Source organism: Oncorhynchus kisutch, linkage group LG26, assembly GCF_002021735.2.
Source record: "Oncorhynchus kisutch isolate 150728-3 linkage group LG26, Okis_V2, whole genome shotgun sequence".
In the NCBI taxonomy this organism is placed as follows: domain Eukaryota; kingdom Metazoa; phylum Chordata; class Actinopteri; order Salmoniformes; family Salmonidae; genus Oncorhynchus; species Oncorhynchus kisutch.
In genome coordinates, this window is record NC_034199.2 from 12,001,305 (window position 1) to 12,022,389 (window position 21,085).

A 21,085-nucleotide genomic window follows, 5' to 3' on the forward strand; every position below is an offset into this window, starting at 1 on the left:
TGTTGCAAACCTTATTACTAGCTTGTTCAACCTCTCTTTCTTATCGTCTGAGATCCCCAAAGATTGGAAAGCTGCCGCGGTCATCCCCCTCTTCAAAGGGGGAGACATTCTAGACCCAAACTGTTATAAACCTATATCCATCCTGCCTTGCCTTTCTAAAATCTTCGAACAAACAGATCACCGACCACTTCGAATCCCACCGTACCTTCTCCACTATGAAATCTGGTTTCCGAGCTGGTCATGGGTGCACCTCAGCCACGCTCAAGGTCCTAAATGATATCATAACCACCATTGATAAAAGACAGTACTGTGCAGCTGTCTTCATCGACCTGGCCAAGGCTTTCCACTCTGTCAACCACCGCATTCTTATTGGCAGACTCAATAGCCTTGGTTTCTCAAATGACTGCCTCTCCTGGTTCACCAACTACTTCTCTGATAGAGTTCAGTGTGTCAAATCGGAGGGCCTGTTGTCCAGACCTCTGGCAGTCTCTATGGGGGTGCCACAGGGTTCAATTCTCGGGCCAGACTTTTCTCTGTATATATCAATGATGTCGCTCTTGCTGCTGGTGACTCTCTGATCCACCTCTACGCAAACGACTCCATCCTGTATACATCTGGCCCTTCTTTGGACACTGTGTTAACAAACCTCCAAACGTGCCATACAATGCATGTAAAACTAAATGCATGCTCTTCAACCGATTGCTGCCCGCACCTGCCCTACTCTGGACAGTTCTGACTTATGTAGACAACTTCAAATACCTAGGTGTCTGGTAAGACTGTAAACTCTCCTTCCAGGCTCACATTAAGCATCTATAATCCAAAATTAAATATGTGCATGGCACAGTTGCTCTCCTATGGTCATCTGGGACAGAACTGCCTGTGTGACCTGTGGATTATGTCTGCAGTAGCAGTGAAAGGGATGTGGATGTTCACACGCCCTCGCTCATTTGCATTCAGTCGACAAATGCCACCGGTCAGTTGAAAGCTGAGTCCGACCTGAAGTCTGCAGGCTGCAGCCCTCTCTCCCTCTCTGTCTCTGGCCAGAGCCAGACCACGATCCGCCCCCTCCCTGGTCTCCCCCCCCTCTTCCCCCACCTGCTGCAGCGTTGGCAGGAAGTAATTTCTCCTCTCTCCTGATGAAAATTGGAAGATGAAGACAAATCGTCTCTTGGCCATTTTGCCCGATGTCCATTTCAGAGCACTGGAGGAGAGCAAAGGGAAATGACGATCAACAGCCTCTACGCAGGTGGGGTGCTCAGCCCACGCCCAATGTAAACACTTTGGTTTACGGACACACTGGTGTAGAGTTAAAGCTTCCAGCTTTTCATACTTGTGTAATCTTCTTCTTGGGAGCGGAACAGATTGTTTTCATGGATTTTGCTTTTCTTACTCCCTTGTTGGGAAAAGGTTTTGAGAATTATTTTGGACCAGGAATGTAAGTCAGCTGCATCCATTTAAATGTTTGTTTCTGCGGAGTCGGTGTGCCAAACCACCACCTCCCTACAGTACGTCTGGCCTCTGCCAAGTGCAATCTGTTAGGGCCACAGGAGGAGTTTAAGGCAGCATTAAACAAGTATAACACGCCATGAATGTTCATCACAGACAGTCATATATTATTTTCAGAGACAATTTGAGGCTGCTTCTGAACCTGAATGCTACATTTCACCAGGGAAGCAGAATAAAGGCACAGGGATTAGCGTGCTAAGGTTTATAATGGTGCTGTTAAGAGAGAAAGAGAAAGAGAGAGATGAAGGGAGGGAGAGGGAGAGAGAGAGCCTGCAGAGCAGAGCGGGATGGATATGCATGGATGCTTTTGTCTCTGGGAGACTTCTTCCTCTCCTCCCTCTTTCCTCTCCAGCTACAGTTCTACTGAAAGCCTTCTTTATGTTTGATGGGTTTAGCTGATTATTGGGCTGTGGCAGGCTGTGATGTGGTGTCCTACACCGGCTCATTGATATTCCCCCCTCTCTCGTTGGTAACATTTAAACAAGAGAAGCTGAAGCGATTTACTTCCAGACGGAAAGAACACCGAAGCGTCCGAAGCGCTGCAGATTGATTGACTGAGCCACTGCTGGGCGTGTCGCCACATCAGCACACATTAACCTCGCCAATGACAAGTCCCACCTTGGGCTGGAAATGTCCTGTAATTTCACCCAATTTCACAGGTTTTCCGGGAAATCCCAGTTAGAAGTTTCCCGGAACCAGGAGGGAAAACCTGGGAATTTTGAGAAAGTTTGTGTAGCCTGAGTCCTTTCCCTTCCCGTCCTCTCTGAAGCAATGCAATAGATGTCACTACCTCTTACCGTTTTAGAGGATGGCATTAGCTATGCTTTCTGTGTCGCCCAGTAAACTGTTTGAATAGGGTTTAGTCTCCACTGGCTTGTCGTTTAGCTGTTCATTAGTTAGTGTGCGAAGCTGGAGGTTATCAAGGGTCTCGCTGTTGCAATACCCCCCCCCCTCTCTCTCCACAGCTGAAGGCACACTGCGGATGCTCCAGAGGTTATGTTTATTTGGTCCTGTTTCTGAGGCGGAGGAGAACAGTGTGCTGCTACTGAGTATATATCTAGCTGCCTCACTGGACTTCAACTCTCCTGGAGAAAGACGTATATATTTCATATTTATTTATTCCTTTTCGCTGTCTTGAACTCCGATAAGAATCCCTAATTCATTTCGTTAACGCATGACAGCGTCAGTGTTGAGCAGCTTTGGAGCCTCAGCTCGCCGGGCAGTGTTGGACCGGCGCCCGCTCTATTGAAGCGAGGGACGTGGGCAGTGACTGTTCAGTGATTCGGCCACTGCGGTCTCTCTCGCACTGGGGCTGGGGGAGTCGAGTTGAGTGGAGTTAAGACCCCTTGGTGCGACTTTACGTCACACGCACATCCACATGAGCCATGTGTGTTGGGGTCCATTTGCCTGAAGCTGAGGGGATATGAGAGTATCGTGGCGTTAGCATCATGGCCCTGGAGCTTCGGATTTATATGTGTGGATGCAGAGCAGCATATGCTTCATAATTGCTGTAGGCTTGGGATGCGTCCCAAATGGTACCCTATTCCCTGTATAGTCCACTACTTGTATCGATTTCCAGTCAAAAGCAGAGAATAGGGTGCCATTTGGGACACTGAAATTGTTCCATATTTGGACCGACCGGCCCTCGTGTCAGTCAGCTAGTCAGCCATGCTGCGTTGCGACTCCCCCAAATACTATCGTCATAGTAATTAATCTGGTGTGAATTTGTAATTTGACTGACCTCAGTGGGGTTTCCCCCTGGTAGATGAGTTTATGGGGAAGAGAACCCCCCTCTCCATTTGCAGAAACACGCTTGGCCACATCCTGACATTTTTATGGCTCAGCCTTGTTCTACTAGCCTATATATCTTCTCTCTCACTACAAAGCCTGAGAATGGGGAAGGCAACTTCTATCCTGTCAAGGCACGGGGCGGCATTCTAAATGGAACACTAATCCCTTTGTAGTGCACTACTTTTGACCAGAGCCTCATGGCTCCTGGTCAAAAGTAGTGCACTACACAGGAAATAGGGTACCATTTGGTACTCTTCCCATTTGTGGCCTCTCATACTGAAAAATGATGCTGGACGGTTTCAACTAGTGATTGAGGCTTTGGGTTCTATTTCACTCTTTTTCCCCTCCTAGGCCAGATAGGTACTATGAGAAGTATGGCTAAGAGTACATTTTCCCAGCTAAGTTGCTAGAGAGAAGAGAGTGTGTTAACTAATAAGCTGAATCATTGAGAGAGGGTGGAGATGAGAGCTGGGGCGGTGTGGCATGAAAAACTGAAAAAGCTACTGCTTTTAGCATTACACAGAATTGGAAATGAGCCATGAATTCATTTCAATTAAGACTTTAGCGGCTTAAATGTCAAACTCGAACGCGGGTAACGCAGACTTTTTCCTCTGAGCTCTCGCTAGCAATTCCAGAGTGCCTGAATCATCGCAGTTGATCACTATCTGTGGTGTGTGCTGCTGTGTAGTGGCTCCAGTGCTGTCACTGTGTGATGCTAATGGTGATTAGGGGTGACACACTGGGAGATGCACGAGGCCGGTGGCAGTCTCTAACCCGGAACCTGTACTACTGTCTTGGGCACTCTCCCCTCTATAGTGCCCTACTTTTGACCAAGGCCCAAAAACTAGTGCACTATATCAGGAATAAGTTGTCATTTGGGATGCAGACTTACGCTCCCTCTCCTCCCTCCCCTATCCCTCTAGGCATGCGGAGCTCGTACGCCAGTCAGCACAGCCAGCTGGGCCAGGACCTGAGGTCAGCCATGTCCCCTGACCGACACATCACGCCCATTTACGAGGACAGAACCTTCCATGGGCCCCTGTACCGCAGCCCCAGCCACCAGGGCCCCGTGGACCTCAACCATGCCTCACAGAGCGCCATCTACAGGGGGCCCTCAGGTACAGTAACCACATGACCAGGCCTGTAAAATGCCTGTAACTTTCACAAAATTCACAGGTTTTCCAGTAATCCTGGTTGGAGGATTCCCGGATTTCCTGTTTATTCCTTCCTAATTCCGAGAATCTTTCAACTGGGATTTCTGGGAAAACCTGGGAGTTTCGGGAGAGTTCCTGGAATTTTGCAATCCTATTCTCGTCTCTGTGTGCACTGATGAGAACACTAATGTAAACAATATGGTATCAAGGCATTAATAAGCAGATTTGATCAGCAGTGAGGACAGACAGGCAGCATTAGTGAGAAACAGATGTTGAGGAGAGAGCAGTAACCTTTGTTTAAAATGACTCTGTCATGGTTTACATATGTTAGATCCCCACTCTAGCCCAGATGCTCTCTGTCTCTCTCTGTCTCTCTCTGTCTCTCTCTGTCTCTCTGTCTCTCTCTGTATCACTCTCACTCACTCACTCACTCACTCACTCACTCACTCACTCACTCACTCACTCTCTTTCACACTCTCTCACTCACTCAATCTCACTCGGGAACACTTTGTGCCCAAGCCAGACAGCCATCCAGCCCTCCAGACCAGCCAGTCTGCATGCTAGCCTGTCTCTCCATCCTTCCCTTCCTCCCTCCTCTGTCAAAGATGGGGCTGAGACAGGAGAGGAGACAGGCATGGGCTGATCCTCAAGCCACAAAAGAGTCAATTACCTGTGTGTCACACTCATAATGAGAAGAGGGATGAAGGGCCAGGGGACAGTAGGATGTCCACACACAGGCTGCATCCTAAACGGCAGCCAATTACATATTAAGTGCACTACTTTTGTTTGACCAGGGCCTAAAAGTAGGACATGCCCAGCCCGTGCCCCAAATTGAACCCTATTTAGTGCACTACTTTTGATCAGGGCCCATGGAGAATCGTGTGCCATTTGGGACTCAGACATTGCAGCCACTGCCAGGGGTTTGTGTTTGGAAGTTAGCATTCTCTCCTCACCCCCCTCATCGTCCCTCGTCCTCCAGTACTCACCTAATTCAGCATCCTCTATTCAGCAGACCTGAGATCCTCCCTGACCCATAAGTCCAGTAATAAATGGTATTGATGCTCAGAAGAAGCCTCTCAGATAACGATAAGGGCCCATAATGTGCTTGCGCCCAGCTATATTGAGAGGAATAGAAAAAAGGAGGTTTGGGCCTCATTAGAAGAGAAAAAAAACGAATTTCATCCCCAAGCACTCTTTGTTACGGTGTGAAATTACATTTGAATGGCCTTTTTCCACGGCTACATTCTTTATCTGCAGTATTTCTGGTGTATTTCTCGTGAGAACGAGGGTTATTTATGCTAAATGGCTATATTGATTCCTGGCGCAGAAAAATAACATTGCCAAACTCAGGTACGGCTAGAATGCAAATGCTGATCAATGCTGATTTTGTAGATGCTGATTTTGTAGCATTTTAGAGATGGAGTGTTTTTTTTCCTCCCTTATAAGATTTTTTTAGTACTTTAAAAGTGGTGGCTTGTAGCCATTATTTGTTTACTTAAGTAACTATGAGAATTGATCTGTGGTTACATAAAGTATAACTTTGTTGATTAAGGGACACGTTTCTACATATACATTTTAGTCATTTAGCAGATGCCCTTTTCCAGAGCAACTCCAAGGTACCACACTCATCCTAAACGGATACTGCAAGGTTATTCTACATACCCAGAGTCAAATGAATCTATAGATACCATGTCTACAGGTACTGCATACAGAGACTCGCGGTATCCCTTTCAGATTGCAAGGTGAGGCAACCACATGTCACCGTCATAGTAAGTAAACAAATCCTCAATAAAACAGGCGTCGGTAGAGTCTGTGCTGGTAAGAAAAGACAAATGTGAGTTTTAGTGATATTTCCGGATATTTGCCGTGGGCGTTTTTTTCTGCGGTGTGCTAGTTGAGTCACCCCCATAACCTACAGTGCATTCTGAAAGTATTCAGACCCTTCGACCGTTTCCACATTTTGTTACGTTACAGCCTTATTCTAAAATGGATTCAAAATATATATATAATTCTCAGCAATACCCCATCATGACAAAGTGAAAGTTTTAGAAATTGTTACAAAAACTAGAAATATCTTATTTACTTAAGTATTCAGAGCCTTTGCTATGAAATTCGAAATTGAGCTCAGGTGCATTCTGTTTCCATTGATCATCCTTGAGATGTTTCTACAACTTGATTGGAGTCCACCTGTGGTGAATTCAATTGATTGGACATGATTTGAAAAGGCACACACCTGTCTATATAAGGTTCCACAGTTGACAGTGCATGTCAGAGCAAAAACCAAGCCATGGGGTCGAAGCAATTGTCTGCAGGATTGTGTTAAGGCACAGATCTGGGGAAGGGTACCAAAACATTTATGCAGCATTGAAGGTCTCCAAGAACACAGTGGCCTCCATCATTCTTAAATGGAAGAAGTTTGGAACCACCAAGATCTTCCTAGAGCTGGCTGCCCGGACAAACTGAGCAATCGGGGGAGAAGGGCCTTGGTCAGGGAAGTGACCAACAACCCTATGGTCACTTTGACAGAGCTTTATAGTTCCTCTGTGGAGGTGGGAGAACCTTCCAGAAGGACAACCATCTCTGCAGCGCTCTGGCAATCAGGCCTTTATGGTAGAGTGGCCAGACAGAAGCCACTCCTCAGTAAAAGGCACATGACAGGCGCTTGTAGTTTTCCAAAGGGCACCTAAAGACTCTCAGACCATGAGAAACAAGATTCTCTGTTCTGTTTGTCCTGAATGCCAAGCTTCACGTCTGGAGGAAACCTGGCACCATCCCTACGGTGAAGCATGGTGGTGGCAGCATCATGCTGTGGGGATTATTTCAGTGGCAGGGACTGGGAGACTAGTCAGGATCGAGGGAAAGACAGAGAGATCCTTAATGAAAACCTGATCCAGAACACTCAGGACCTTAGACTGGGGTCAAAGGTTCCCCTTCCAATGGTACAACAACCCTAAGCACACAGCCAAGACAATGCAGGAGTGGCTTCGGGACCAGTCTCTCAGACTTGAACCCGACCAAACATCTCTGGAGAGACTTGAAAATAGCTGTGCAGCAACACTCCCCATCCAACCTGACAGAGCTTGAGAGATTCCGCAGAGAAGAATGAGAGAAACTCCCCAAATACAGGTGTGCCAAGTTTGTAGTGTCATACCCGAGAAGACTGGAGGCTGTTATCGCTGCCAATACTTATGTAAATGTCATATTCAATTTATTTGTTTTTAACACATTTTCAAATATTTTTGCTTTGTCATTATGGGGTATTGTGTGTAGATTGATGAGGGGAAAAAAACAGTTTTAATCAATTTTAGAATAAGGCTGTAACGTAACAAAATGTGGAAAAAGTGAAGGGGTCTGAATACTTTCCGAATGCACCGTATGCACAGCCCGAAGGCAGCGAGTCTGGACTGGCCTATGAACTGCCAAGCAGAGCGGGGCATTGATGCGGAAAAAAATGATTTTTGGAGGGCCGCTTCAATTTGACGTCCTGTTTCTGGTGGGAGGGACTGTGTGTGTGTGTGTACTGTGAGTGTCGTACGTGTGCCTTGTGTGTGTGTGTGTGTGTTTGCAGCGTATGCAGACCCAGTCCCTGCAGGATGTTAGGATAGAAATGTGACCGGAGGAGAGGAGAGCAGCAGTCAAGCTGTCACGCAGTCACGTGGGCTATGTGTGCTGCTCGGAGCAGGAAGGCGGTCAAGGGCCAGGCTGTGTGTGTGTGTGTGTGTGTGTGTGATATTGTGAGAGAAACTAGGTCACAATATCACAACGCGAGGAGGGAGAGAGGGGGGCAGAAAAATAGACATTGTTGTATGGACAGTGACACAGTCAAGACGCTCGTCGACTAAATTTTTGCCATTGCCTGGAAGATTCGAAGGAAGGATGTCCTGTTGGTGTGTTTATGTGTTAGCTTAGCTGGCGTTAGCGCCGGTGCAGTTTCACCAAGATAGGAAGGGCTGTGTGTGTCTATTCCTGTGCCGGACACTTGGCCGGGCTCACTGCACTGTGTGGAGTTGGCCTCCAAACATGCTGAAGCAGACAGGAGAGAGGGATAAGAAGAGGAGTGTTGCTGGATCACCTACTGCAAGACTGCAGCCCTGTGAGAAAACCTGCAGGATCTGCCTGGCTTAATCCTACCTCTTTCAAAAAAACAGTCCCTTTTGAAGAAAGAGACTTATATAGTGTGGAATCATGGGAGTGCTGTTTTACCCTCGTCGTTAAGTGGAACCAGATTGGAGGAATTGCTGTGTGAGTGAAAAAGCCTTGTGTGTTTTCAGCTTGATGAGTTGAAAAAGGACTGCAGCAGCATGACCACTAACTGTCAGTCCACGAGGAAAGGCATCAACACTGTCGGTGAATCGGTGTTAGTAATGCCAGGGATACCGGCTTAACTGGAAGGACAATCAAGGCAAAAAAGCATCGTTGTAGATGGAATCCCAGAGTCTCCAAACGAGACCTGGACGGAGTCTGAGGTGAAAGTGAGGAAAATGATTGAAGAGCTGCCGATAGATCATAAGAAGATTGAGGTGGAGTGCGCCCACAGGATTGAAAAACCTATCCAGGTGACAAACCCAGGTCGATAGCGATAAAGTTCCTGAGGTACAAAGGTGGCTGTTATGGACAGTGCCAAGAACTTGAGAGGAACCGGCATCTTCCTCAACGACGACAACGCTGAAACTGTGCGCCAGAGGCGAAGAGAACTGATCCCAGCCATTAAAGCTGACAGAGAGCGTCGGGACGTTGCTTACATCTGCTACGACAGGCTCGTTGTCCACCCTCCCACCCAAATGCCTGAAAGGGGTGAGAGAACCAAGCAGAGGGGTTCATAGTCTAAGCCCCGCACCCGGATTGAGGCTTGCTTTGTTTGTGGTTTCCCACATGATGCTTATCTCTGATAAGCTACCCAGGAAATGGCTTAAAAGAGCCCATATTAATATAGGCAGCCTAAGAAATAAGGTTCATGAAATCAATGACTTGCTAACCTCAGATAACATTCATATATTAGCCATCACTGAGACTCACTTTGATCTTTCCTTTGACAACACAGCAGTAGCAATACAGGGATATAACATCTATAGAAGAGACAGGAATGCATATGGTGTCCCTGTATGTTTTTAGAGACACATTCCTGTGAACCTCAGAGGAGATCTCACGCCAAAGGTTGTCGAAGTGTTGTGGTTGCAGGTTCACCAGACACATCTAAAGCGTATTCTTTTGGGGTGCTGCTATCGGCCTGCCAAATGCGAACAGTCAGTATTTGGATAATATGTGTGAAACGCTTGATAGTGTATGTGATGTTAACAGAAAGGTCTCTTTTCTGAGTGACCGGAATATAGACTGCTTCCCATTGAGTTGTCCGCTTAAAAAGAAGAAGCTCACTGTAACCAACTTCTAGTTCAGGTTATTGATCAAGCTGCCAGGGTGTTCACAAACAGTCCAGGTACTATATCACCCATGTGTATTGATTATATTTGTACTCATTCTGCAGAACTTTGATCTGAAGATGTATCCACACCCGTTGGATGTAGTAACCGCAATATAATAGCTTTATCCAGAAAAGCCAAAGTTCCAAAGGCAGGGCCTAAAATAATATGTAAGAGATGATATGAAAAGTTTGGTCGTGGTTCCTATGCTGAAGATATAAAGAAGATGGATTGGTCTGATGTGTGTAATGAGGAGAATCCAGACGCTGCACTTCAAGCATTTATGGAATTGCTCCTTCCAGCTATTGATAAACATGCACCTGTTAAGAAACTGACTGTTAGAACTGTTAAGGCTCCATGGATTGATGAGGAGCTGCAAAACTGAATGGTTGAATGAGAAGGAAGCAAAAGGAGTGGGTAATGAGTCTGTCTGCACATCTGACTTACTGCAAATTGAGAAATGATGTGGCTAAACTCAACATAAAGAAGAAGAAACTAAGATAAATGATATAAAATATGATGGGGGGAAAAAAAAGCTTTGGAGAACTTGAAATGAAATTATGGGCAGAAAGACACATTCAACACGGTCTTTTATCGAATCAGATGACTCGTTCATCACAAAACTCTTTGATGTGACCAATTATTTCAAAAGCTACTTACTTCATTGGAAAACTCAGGCATGAAATGCCAACAACAAACTGCTGGCCATCATATTCATGCATTAAATGCCAAGAAAAGAAATGGCAATTAAATAAAAAAAATTTGGGGGGGGGGGGGGGGGGATTTTACCCCTTTTTCTCCCCAATTTCATGGTATCCAATTGTTGTAGTAGCTACTATCTTGTCTCATTGCTACAACTCCCGTACGGGCTCAGGAGAGACGAAGGTTGAAAGTCATGCGTCCTCCGATACACAACCCAACCAGCCGCACTGCTTCTTAACACAGCGTGCATCCAACCCGGAAGCCAGCCGCACCAATGCGTTGGAGGATACACCGTGCACCTGGCAACCTTGGTTAGTTAGCGCGCACTGCGCCCGGGACGCCACAGGAGTCGCTGGTGCGCGATGAGACCAAGCCCTCCCTAACCCGGACGACGCTAGGCCCACGGACCTCCCGGTCGCGGCCGGTTACGACAGAGCCTGGGCGTGAACCCAGGGACTCTGATGGCACAGCTGGCGCTGCAGTACAGCGCCCTTAACCACTGCGCCACCCGGGAGGCCCGGCAATTAACATTTCATAAAGTTAGCGGGGAAGAGGTTAAAACATTGTGTCTGGCCCTCAATAATGAGAAACAGCCCGGTATTGACAACTTAGATGGGAAGCTGCTGAGGATGGTAGCGGAATATGTTTCCTTTCCTGTTTCTGACATCTTCAAGATGAGCTTGGAGAAAAAGGTTTTCCCTCCGCTTCCCTCCAGGTCTAATGTCATCCCGCTACCCAAGAATGATAAAGCACCCTTTTCTGGTTCTATCAGCAGACCAATAAGACTACTGCCAGCTCTTGGCAACATTTTGGAAAGAATTGTGTTGGATCAGATACAATGTTATTAATCTATGAACAAACAGACTTTTAGCATTCCTATAGAGAAGGGCGTTCTACATGTACTACACTGACACGAATGACTGCTGAAATACATTGTTTAATAAGAAGATGGTGGGAGCTGTACTGATAGATTTCGGTGCAGAGCCTTTTGAAATGATTGACCATAATCTGTTAGCGGAAAAACTAACGTGTTTTACGGCTTTACGCCCTCTGCCACACCCTATGCCAACGAGTTGCAGTTCATTTCAGAATGGGTGGAGAGCAATAAACCAGTCCTGAATATATCTAAAACTAAGAGCATAGTATTTCGTACAAATCATTCCTTAAGCTGGATCTGGTTATGGAAAATGTGGCTATAGAATATATATATAGGGCCATGATGGCATAGAACTCCCTGCCATTTCAAATCACTCAAGCAGGCAGCAAAAGTAGTTAAAAAAAAAAAAAAAAAAAAGGAATAATGCAGCACATCACAACATCTCCGACCTAAATAGCGGTAGCATGTCCCTCTGTAGCACATCTGGTGTTTGGGTGAAAGTGAAAGATAAGATGTGCCTTTGGCATCAGGATATCAGGGCCAGCTGAGAGGAAGTGATTGTAAGCAACGGCCTCGGCAGAGTAAGGAGGTACTCCTCCTCCGTGTGATGTGATAGTCTCAAAATCACATTTTATTTGTCACGTGCTTTGTAAACAACATGTGTGGACTAACAGTGAGATGCTTTACTTCCCAACAATGCAGAGAGGACGAACATGGAGAAATAATAGCAAAGTAAAACACCTAATAATAAATACACAATGAGTAATGATAACTTGGCTATATACACAAGGGGTACCAGTACTGAGTACTTACTGTTATTCAGTAGAGCAAAGTTTTATTTAAGTGTATGAAAGTGTATTCTTATTTTGTGTTTGACTGGTGGATGCTGCTGGGTGTGTGTGTGTGTGTGTGTGTGTGTGTGGTGCGGGGAATGACAATAGAAATGCAAAACAAGATTCTGAGAACCGGAGAAAAATCTGCAAGAGAACTGGAGGAAACTCCATATCAAGGGGAATTTATTCATTTTATGAACAAGTCCAAAGGACACAGCACTATATCTTAGCTAAACCTTTATGGGTGGTACCTTTACGGGTGGTAGACTGTAACACATTACACTATACCTTAGCTAACCCTTTATGGGTGGTAGACTGTAACACATTACACTATACCTTAACTAACCCTTTACGGGTGGTAGACTGTAACACATTACACTATATCTTAGCTACCCCTTTACAGGTGGTAGACTAACACATTACACTATACCTTAGCTAACCCTTTATGGGTGGTAGACTGTAACACATTACACTATACCTTAGCTAACCCTTTACGGGTGGTAGACTGTAACACATTACACTATACCTTAGCTAACCCTTTATGGGTGGTAGACTGTAACACATTACACTATATCTTAGCTACCCCTTTACGGGTGATAGACTGTAACACATTACACTATACCTTAACTAACCCTTTATGGGTGGTAGACTAACACATTACACTATACCTTAGCTAACCCTTTATGGGTGGTAGACTGTAACACATTACACTATATCTTAGCTACCCCTTAACGGGTGGTAGACTGTAAGACATTACACTATATCTTAGCTAACCCTTTACGGGTGGTAGACTGTAACACATTCGACTATACCTTAGCTAACCCTTTACGGGTGGTAGACTAACACATTACACTATACCTTAGCTAATCCTTTATGGGTGGTAGACTGTAACACATTACACTATACCTTAGCTAACCCTTTACGGGTGGTAGCCTGTAACACTTTACACTATATTGGTCAATCTGGTAAAACATTTGAATCTCTTCTATATGTGGATAATATTACCACGAACACAATTGCCCGACTGCTGACCTGGCGGTGACAAGGTTTTTACTGATTCTAAAACACATGCTTCAAGTTCTCGTAAGATTGTCTCAGATGGATCACTGATGGGATGGTTCTGTAATCAAACGAGTCCCCGTATACGATTACCTTACTATTTGGATTGATGACGATTTACCGTTTATAAAGAGATTACGACTGAGCTTGTTAAGAAACCTAAGATTTAAAGTGGGCTTTTTTTACAGAGGCAAACCTTGTCTCTCTAGGAATCAGATTTTGCGGTCAACTTTTCTACTTGTTCTTGATTATGGTGATACTATTGCAGCGGCCTCTTCTCTTAAACTCTTGGATCTTCATTATTTTATTTTACCTTTATTTAACTAGGCAAGTCAGTTAAGAACAAATTCTTATTTTCAATGATGGCCTAGGAACAGTGGGTTAACTGCCTGTTCAGGGGCAGAACGACAGATTTGTACCATGTCAGCTCAGGGGTTTGAACTTGCAACCTTTCGGTTACTAGTCCAACTCTCTAACCACTAGGCTACCCTAGTGCCCTTCATTTTATTCCAGGACCCAGTTTGATTACTTTTCACTGTATTCTTTACCAAAATGTTGGCTGGACCTCTTTGAAGTCACGTAGATCACACCAAACACTCCCATCTTACCGAACATCACTGTTAAGATTGAAAATGACAAGTTATCAAGCCCGTTCACAGGGTTGGTTAGCTCTGGAGACTCCTTTGGTGTCTAGAGAGTTAGGTAAATCAGACTTTAATTTCCTTGCACCTTACGTGTGGAATTATCTTACAATACCCTTTAAAATTGGAGGAATTGGTGCCTCTAGGGCATTTCAGACCGTTTTCAGAAAACCTTTTTTACTGAAGAATGTGTCTGTTTCTTATGATTGTGTTGAACTTTTCACGTAATTGTCGCGTATAATAACGTAAATTTTGATGTGTAGTTTATTGTATTTTGAAGTGGATTGTGGTGCTGTACAGGGCTTCTCCTGGAAAAGAGACCTTGATCTCAGCATCGACTCCCTGTCAAAATAAAAGGTGAAATAAAAATACCTAGACGAGAAGACGGACATAAAGTGAAGCCCATCTGATGATAATGATGACTGTTCAATTTATTGAACCGAGCGGAGTGATGGATCTCTGAAATGTCCTGGTATGTAGCTAAAGTGAAGGATTAAATTGAAACTTTATCGGGAGGAAACTCCAACACGGTTGCTGAGGTAAGGGATTAAATTGAAGCCGTTAGTTGGAGAGAACTCCCTCTGTAGCTCATTTATGAACGGAATAGCACGGATGCCAGGGTGAACACTTTGGTTGAAGCATTATAGCTGGAGGAATTGTTGCATTTCCATTGTTGTTTTCGTTGCACTTGCATTCCGTAACATCTACGAATCACAGTATTATTATTAATAGTCTTGACGTCAAATGGGAGAACCGAGGACACAGGTGGCTCTTAATGTTGTGAAATTCTTCCCTAGTGTTTACAGAACAACTGGTTCTGAGAGATTAGAATTAGGACCTACAATTTGAACAGTAAGTAAATGGAACAAAATGGATGACTGCAGTGTAGCTGTCATTATGAGTACATGTTGTATGGATTGCTAAGGCATAAGAATATGGAAGTGTGTTTTCTTATTTTAACTGTACAGTATGTTGTTGTGTACCTGTCTATTAATGTTGTGTATTATGTAATTCTATATAGTTCTGTCCTTCAGCTGTAATTGACTATTAATGTTGTGTATTATGTGATGTTTTATGTTTTGTGTGGACCCCAGGAAGTGTAGCTTTGGCTGTAGGTAATGGGGATCCAGTCAACACCAGTGGAGGCTGCTGAGGGGAGGACGGCTCATAATAATGGCTGGAACGGAGCGAATGGAATGGCATCAAACACATGGAAACCATGTGTTTGATGTTGTTGATACCATTCCACCCATTCTGCTCCAGCCATTACCACGAGACCCGTCCTCCCCAATTCAGGTGCCACCAACCTCCTGTGGTCAACATGTCTCTGTGTGTGTCTCAAATTGCACCCTATTCCCTATATATTGCACTACTTTTAACCAGAGCCCTTTGGGCCGTGGTCAACGGTAGTGCACTATAAAGGAATTAGGGTACGATTTGGGACACATCCTCTAGGTGAAGTAGTTTGAACAGCACTGCTAATCTTCGCTAACTCAGGCAGGTCTAGTGTAGTATTGTAGTATAGGTCTGGAAGCTGGTGAGTGTCTCTCTGTCCCCCTGTTCAAATCAATCTGAATTGTTTTCCTTTGTCTTTCCAGGCGTGGGGACCCTCCAGAGGACCTCCAGCCAGCGCAATGCCATGATGTACCAAAGAAGCAACTACGCTCTGAACTCCACAGCCTCGTACGCCGAGCCCTACCGCTCTGCCCAGTACCGGCCCTCTGAGGGCAACTACGCCCGGCAGCCGGTCGTCATGGACGACGGGACCACCCGCTCGCCCTCCATAGACAGCATCCAGAAGGACCCAAGGTAAGCGGCTCAATAGGCACTAGGGTCGTATTCATGACTGCACACCGTGGCAAAACGTTCTACAGCAAAAACAAAACGTACACTTTTGGTATCTCATTGGATGAATCCTGGTAGATCCCTCCCCGTTTGGGCCCGTTTGCTCCCGTTTGGTACCGACTGAATATGACCCACTGTTACTAACCGTGCTTACTGGGCTTCTATATAGTGCTGGGTCAACATTAGTGTCCTCTTACTAGTCAAACAGAAATCCCCCCTGGGCAGACATCCAGAGCCTTAGCCGTTAAGCTACACGGCTACACGGACCACTCTACAATGGACCCTCAGATTCAGTGGACTGCTGCGTCTGCTCTTGCTACGGAGGCATGTGCACCATGTTTTTTTGACCCCCGAGCGCCAAACCCCTCACCTTGCACGTTGGGAGCGCTGTTCACACCCCTGTGTGTTGCTCTAGCCGAGAGCGGTAAGCAAAGTCTGCTTTGCACTGCAGACTGAGGTCAGATCGGTGTACGTCCCAAACGACATCCTATTCCCTGTATACTGCACTACTTCTGTCACGACTGGTGCACTATAAAGGGAATAGGGCGCCATCTGGGACATATTCCATGGCGGGGCTAAAAGCGCCAGAGAGAAACATGTTCCTGCATCAACTGGGCCTCAACTCGGTACCAGGGGAAATGTAGCCGTGGTTTTGGTACTGCCCCCCCCCCCCCCAGGGTCGTTTAGATTATAATAGAATTTGATTTGATTGGAGTGGTGTCTTGCCTCATGTGACACACACGGATGCAAGGAGCATTACAGCCACGTCTGTCACGATGAGGACGCGGTGTACCTCTCGTTGCTACTGTCTCACTTCCACTTCTTTCGCTTCCTCCGCGTTTGTCAGAAGGCCAGCGTGAAACACACTCGCTGAAATAGACGCAGACTTTGTCGTCTATGCTTTCCTCTTTTCGTAAGGTTCGTGGATTCCAGTAGACAATTCTAGGAGACGTCATTGATATGGGCCTTGCAGATGAAATGAATGAAGCTCTATTAACCGGGAGGAGCCCGGTTAATGGCAGTGATTGTCCACAAGGCAAGACATACCTTTTAGAGTCTTCCAAATGAAACTCCCCCAGTGAAGTATCTTCCTTTCATATTGGGAGAAAAGCAATAATCCTGGAGTGTAAATAGCCGTCGATGTAATTTCCTTATTTCAGAGTCCCAGCCCTGTGGTAAGGGGGAATAGTTGTTGCGTGATGTCATCATAGTGATACGTTCGTGTTTGTGTGTGTGTCTGTCCACCTGTCTCTCTGTCCCTTATCCCTCTGTCTCTCTTTCTCCCTGCCTTTCTGTCCCCCCGTCTCTCTTTCCCCCTGTCTCTACGTCTCCCTGACTGTCTGTGTGTCTGACATCTCTCTTTCTCTGTCTGTATTCCAGGGAGTTTGCGTGGCGTGACCCTGAGCTGCCTGAGGTGATTCATATGCTGCAGCACCAGTTCCCCTCGGTGCAGGCCAACGCCGCCGCATACCTGCAGCACCTGTGCTTCGGAGATAATAGAGTCAAGGCTGAGGTACGTACGCACTGCTCCCGTTCTCCCCTGCTCCACACATCCTTCATCAGTACCCAGATTGCAGTTCGCTGTGACGTGGTGCCCATCCCAGCGGGTGTGAATCTCACCTGAATTTACTTGATTCCTCACGTCCTCTCTCCTCGCCTCCATCTCAAAGCACAAAGAAGGCTTCTATCGGATCTTCTCTGATGCGCTATAAGGAGGTAAGCAGAGCAGATGCGAGGGATCAAGGAACTACAATTGAGATTCCCCCAGGGAGTGAGAGGACTGTTTTTGCAGAGGCTCTCTCCTTCTGTCTCTCTCTCTCTCTCTCTCACTCCCTGACTAGGGTGGGTTGGGCTGGCCACTCCATTCCCCTCCAGCTCTCTCTGGATTTTCACGGCTCAACAGGGTGCTGGTACTGCTGCCGGAGTCATCGGCTGAAAAAGCTGATCTCAGAATCAGCAGGGGCTTCACAGCACTTAACCTATAGTGAGACACACACACTTAACCGCACACACACACACACACACACACACTCTAACACGTTTGTTTTACTATCCTTGTGGGGACCAAACTATTGATTCCCATTCAAAATCCTATTTTCCCTAACCCATAGCCCATAGCCCTAAACCTTTAACCTAACCCCAACTTTGACCACTAACCCTAATTGTAACCCTAAATCTAACCCTTAAGCCTAAATTAGCCTTTTTCCTTATGGGGACTGGCGAAATGTCCACACTTGTCCAAAATGTTTCTTGTTTTACTATCCTTGTTTGGACGTAAAAAATAATCATATTAATCTAAGTTTATTGGTCACACAGTTCAATAGATGTTATAGCGGGTGCAGTGAAACGCTCACAGTATGTTACTAACGCTTACAGTAGGTTACTAATGCTTGCAGTAGGTTACTAACGCTTACAGTATGTTACTAACGCTTACAATATGTTACTAACGCTTACCGTATGTTACTAACGTTTACAGTAGGTTACTAACGCTTACAGTAGGTTACTAACGCTTACAGTATGTTACTAATGCTTACAGTAGGTTACTAACGCTTACCGTATGTTACTAACGCTTACCGTATGTTACTAACGTTTACAGTAGGTTACTAACGCTTACAGTAGGTTACTAACGCTTACAGTAGGTTACTAACGCTTACAGTAGGTTACTAACGCTTACAGTAGGTTACTAACGCTTACAGTAGGTTACTAACGCTTACAGTAGGTTACTAACGCTCACAGCATGTTACTAACGCTTACAGCATGTTACTAACGCTTACAGCATGTTACTAACGCTTACAGCAGGTTACTAACGCTTACAGCATGTTACTAACGCTTACAGCAGGTTACTAACGCTTACAGCATGTTACTAACGCTTACAGCAGGTTACTAACGCTTACAGTATGTTACTAACGCTTACAGTATGTTACTAACGCTTACAGTAGGTTACTAACGCTTACAGCAGGTTACTAACGCTTACAGTATGTTACTAACGCTTACAGTATGTTACTAACGCTTACAGTAGGTTACTAACGCTTACAGTAGGTTACTAACGCTTACAGTAGGTTACTAACGCTTACAGTAGGTTACTAACGCTTACAGTAGGTTACTAACGCTTCCAGCATGTTACTAACGCTTCCAGCATGTTACTAACGCTTACAGCATGTTACTAACGCTTACAGTATGTTACTAACGCTTACAGTATGTTACTAACGCTTACAGTAGGTTACTAACGCTTACAGTAGGTTACTAACGCTTACAGTAGGTTACTAACGCTTACAGTAGGTTACTAACGCTTCCAGCATGTTACTAACGCTTCCAGCATGTTACTAACGCTTACAGCATGTTACTAACGCTTACAGCAGGTTACTAACGCTTACAGTAGGTTACTAACGCTTACAGTAGGTTACTAACGCTTACAGCATGTTACTAACGCTTACAGCATGTTACTAACGCTTACAGCATGTTACTAACGCTTACAGCATGTTACTAACGCTTACAGTATGTTACTAACGCTTACAGCATGTTACTAACGCTTACAGTAGGTTACTAACGCTTACAGCATGTTACTAACGCTTACAGCAGGTTACTAACGCTTACAGCAGGTTACTAACGCTTACAGCAGGTTACTAACGCTTACAGCATGTTACTAACGCTTACAGCATGTTACTAACGCTTACAGCATGTTACTAACGCTTACAGCAGGTTACTAACGCTTACAGCATGTTACTAACGCTTACATCATGTTACTAACGCTTACAGCAGGTTACTAACGCTTACAGCAGGTTACTAACGCTTACAGCAGGTTACTAACGCTTACAGCATGTTACTAACGCTTACAGCAGGTTACTAACGCTTGCAGCATGTTACTAACGCTTACAGCATGTTACTAACGCTTACAGCATGTTACTAACGCTTACAGCATGTTACTAACGCTTACAGCATGTTACTAACGCTTACAGCAGGTTACTAACGCTTACAGCAGGTTACTAACGCTTACAGCAGGTTACTAATGCTTACAGCATGTTACTAACGCTTACAGCATGTTACTAACGCTTACAGCAGGTTACTAACGCTTACAGCATGTTACTAACGCTTACAGCATGTCATGTTACTAACGCTTACAGCATGTTACTAACGCTTACAGCATGTTACTAACGCTTACAGCAGGTTACTAACGCTTACAGCAGGTTACTAACGCTTACAGCAGGTTACTAACGCTTACAGCAGGTTACTAACGCTTACAGCATGTTACTAACGCTTACAGCATGTTACTAACGCTTACAGCATGTTACTAACGCTTACAGCAGGTTACTAACGCTTACAGCATGTTACTAACGCTTACAGTATGTTACTAACGCTTACAGCAGGTTACTAACGCTTACAGTAGTTTACTAACGCTTACAGTATGTTACTAACGCTTACAGCATGTTACTAACGCTTACAGTAGGTTACTAACGCTTACAGCAGGTTACTAACGCTCACAGCATGTTACTAACGCTTACAGTATGTTACTAACGCTTACAGTAGGTTACTAGCTCCTAACAATGCAGTAAAATGTCAAACAGGTACACAAATAATCAATACAAATAAAAAAGCAGAAAGAACAACAGGAAATGAAGAAATGTCTCAACGAATCCTATTTTAACAACCCAAATAGCACCGCGACGAGTGATCCAAATGCAGTCTATATGTATCTACACCGGATGAATTTGCACTAGACATACTAGGAATGATAAGTACAGCCGTAGATATATTAGCATGAGCTTTGTCGAGAATCCAGTATATGAATACACAGTACAAAACCCCATAGCAAAATGGTTAGAATCATATACAGTATATGCATGTAAATAGAAAGGTTGTGTACAGCAGTAGTCATATAGGATGAGCCATGACTAGAATACAGTATATTCATAGGAAGTGGGTAAAACAGTGTGTAAACATTATTAAAGTGACCAGTGTTCCATGATTATGTACATAAGGCCTCTAAGGTGAAGGGTTGAGTATCGTGTGGTAGCTGGCTAATGACAGTGTCTGAGGTTTAGGGCAGGGTACCGGGTGGAGGCCGGCTAGTGGTGCCTCTTCATCAGTCAGATGGCCGGGAGATAGAAGCCGTTTATCAGTCTCTCGGTCCCAGCTTTGATGCACCTGTCTCCGCCTTTGAGACGACAGGCCGGGGCTCGACTATTGGTCTCAACAAGGATAGTAAAACCAAAAGTACACAGCCACACACACGCATGCACGCGCACACACAATGAAGAATGAC

The 21,085-nt window shown here is 45.1% G+C and overlaps 1 protein-coding gene across 6 annotated transcripts in view; it reads left to right on the top strand.

The window, feature by feature from the left end:
* The window catches only part of LOC109871053 (plakophilin-4), a 111,324-nt gene that overhangs the window by 66,773 nt on the left and 23,466 nt on the right, over positions 1-21,085 (top strand). For all 6 annotated transcript variants that reach the window (XM_031805496.1, XM_031805497.1, XM_020461835.2 and 3 more), the window contains 3 exons: positions 4,221-4,415; positions 15,579-15,789; positions 17,206-17,338. In XM_031805496.1, coding sequence (XP_031661356.1) covers positions 4,221-4,415; positions 15,579-15,789; positions 17,206-17,338 — 539 coding nt within the window. The remainder of the gene's footprint in view (positions 1-4,220; positions 4,416-15,578; positions 15,790-17,205; positions 17,339-21,085) is intronic.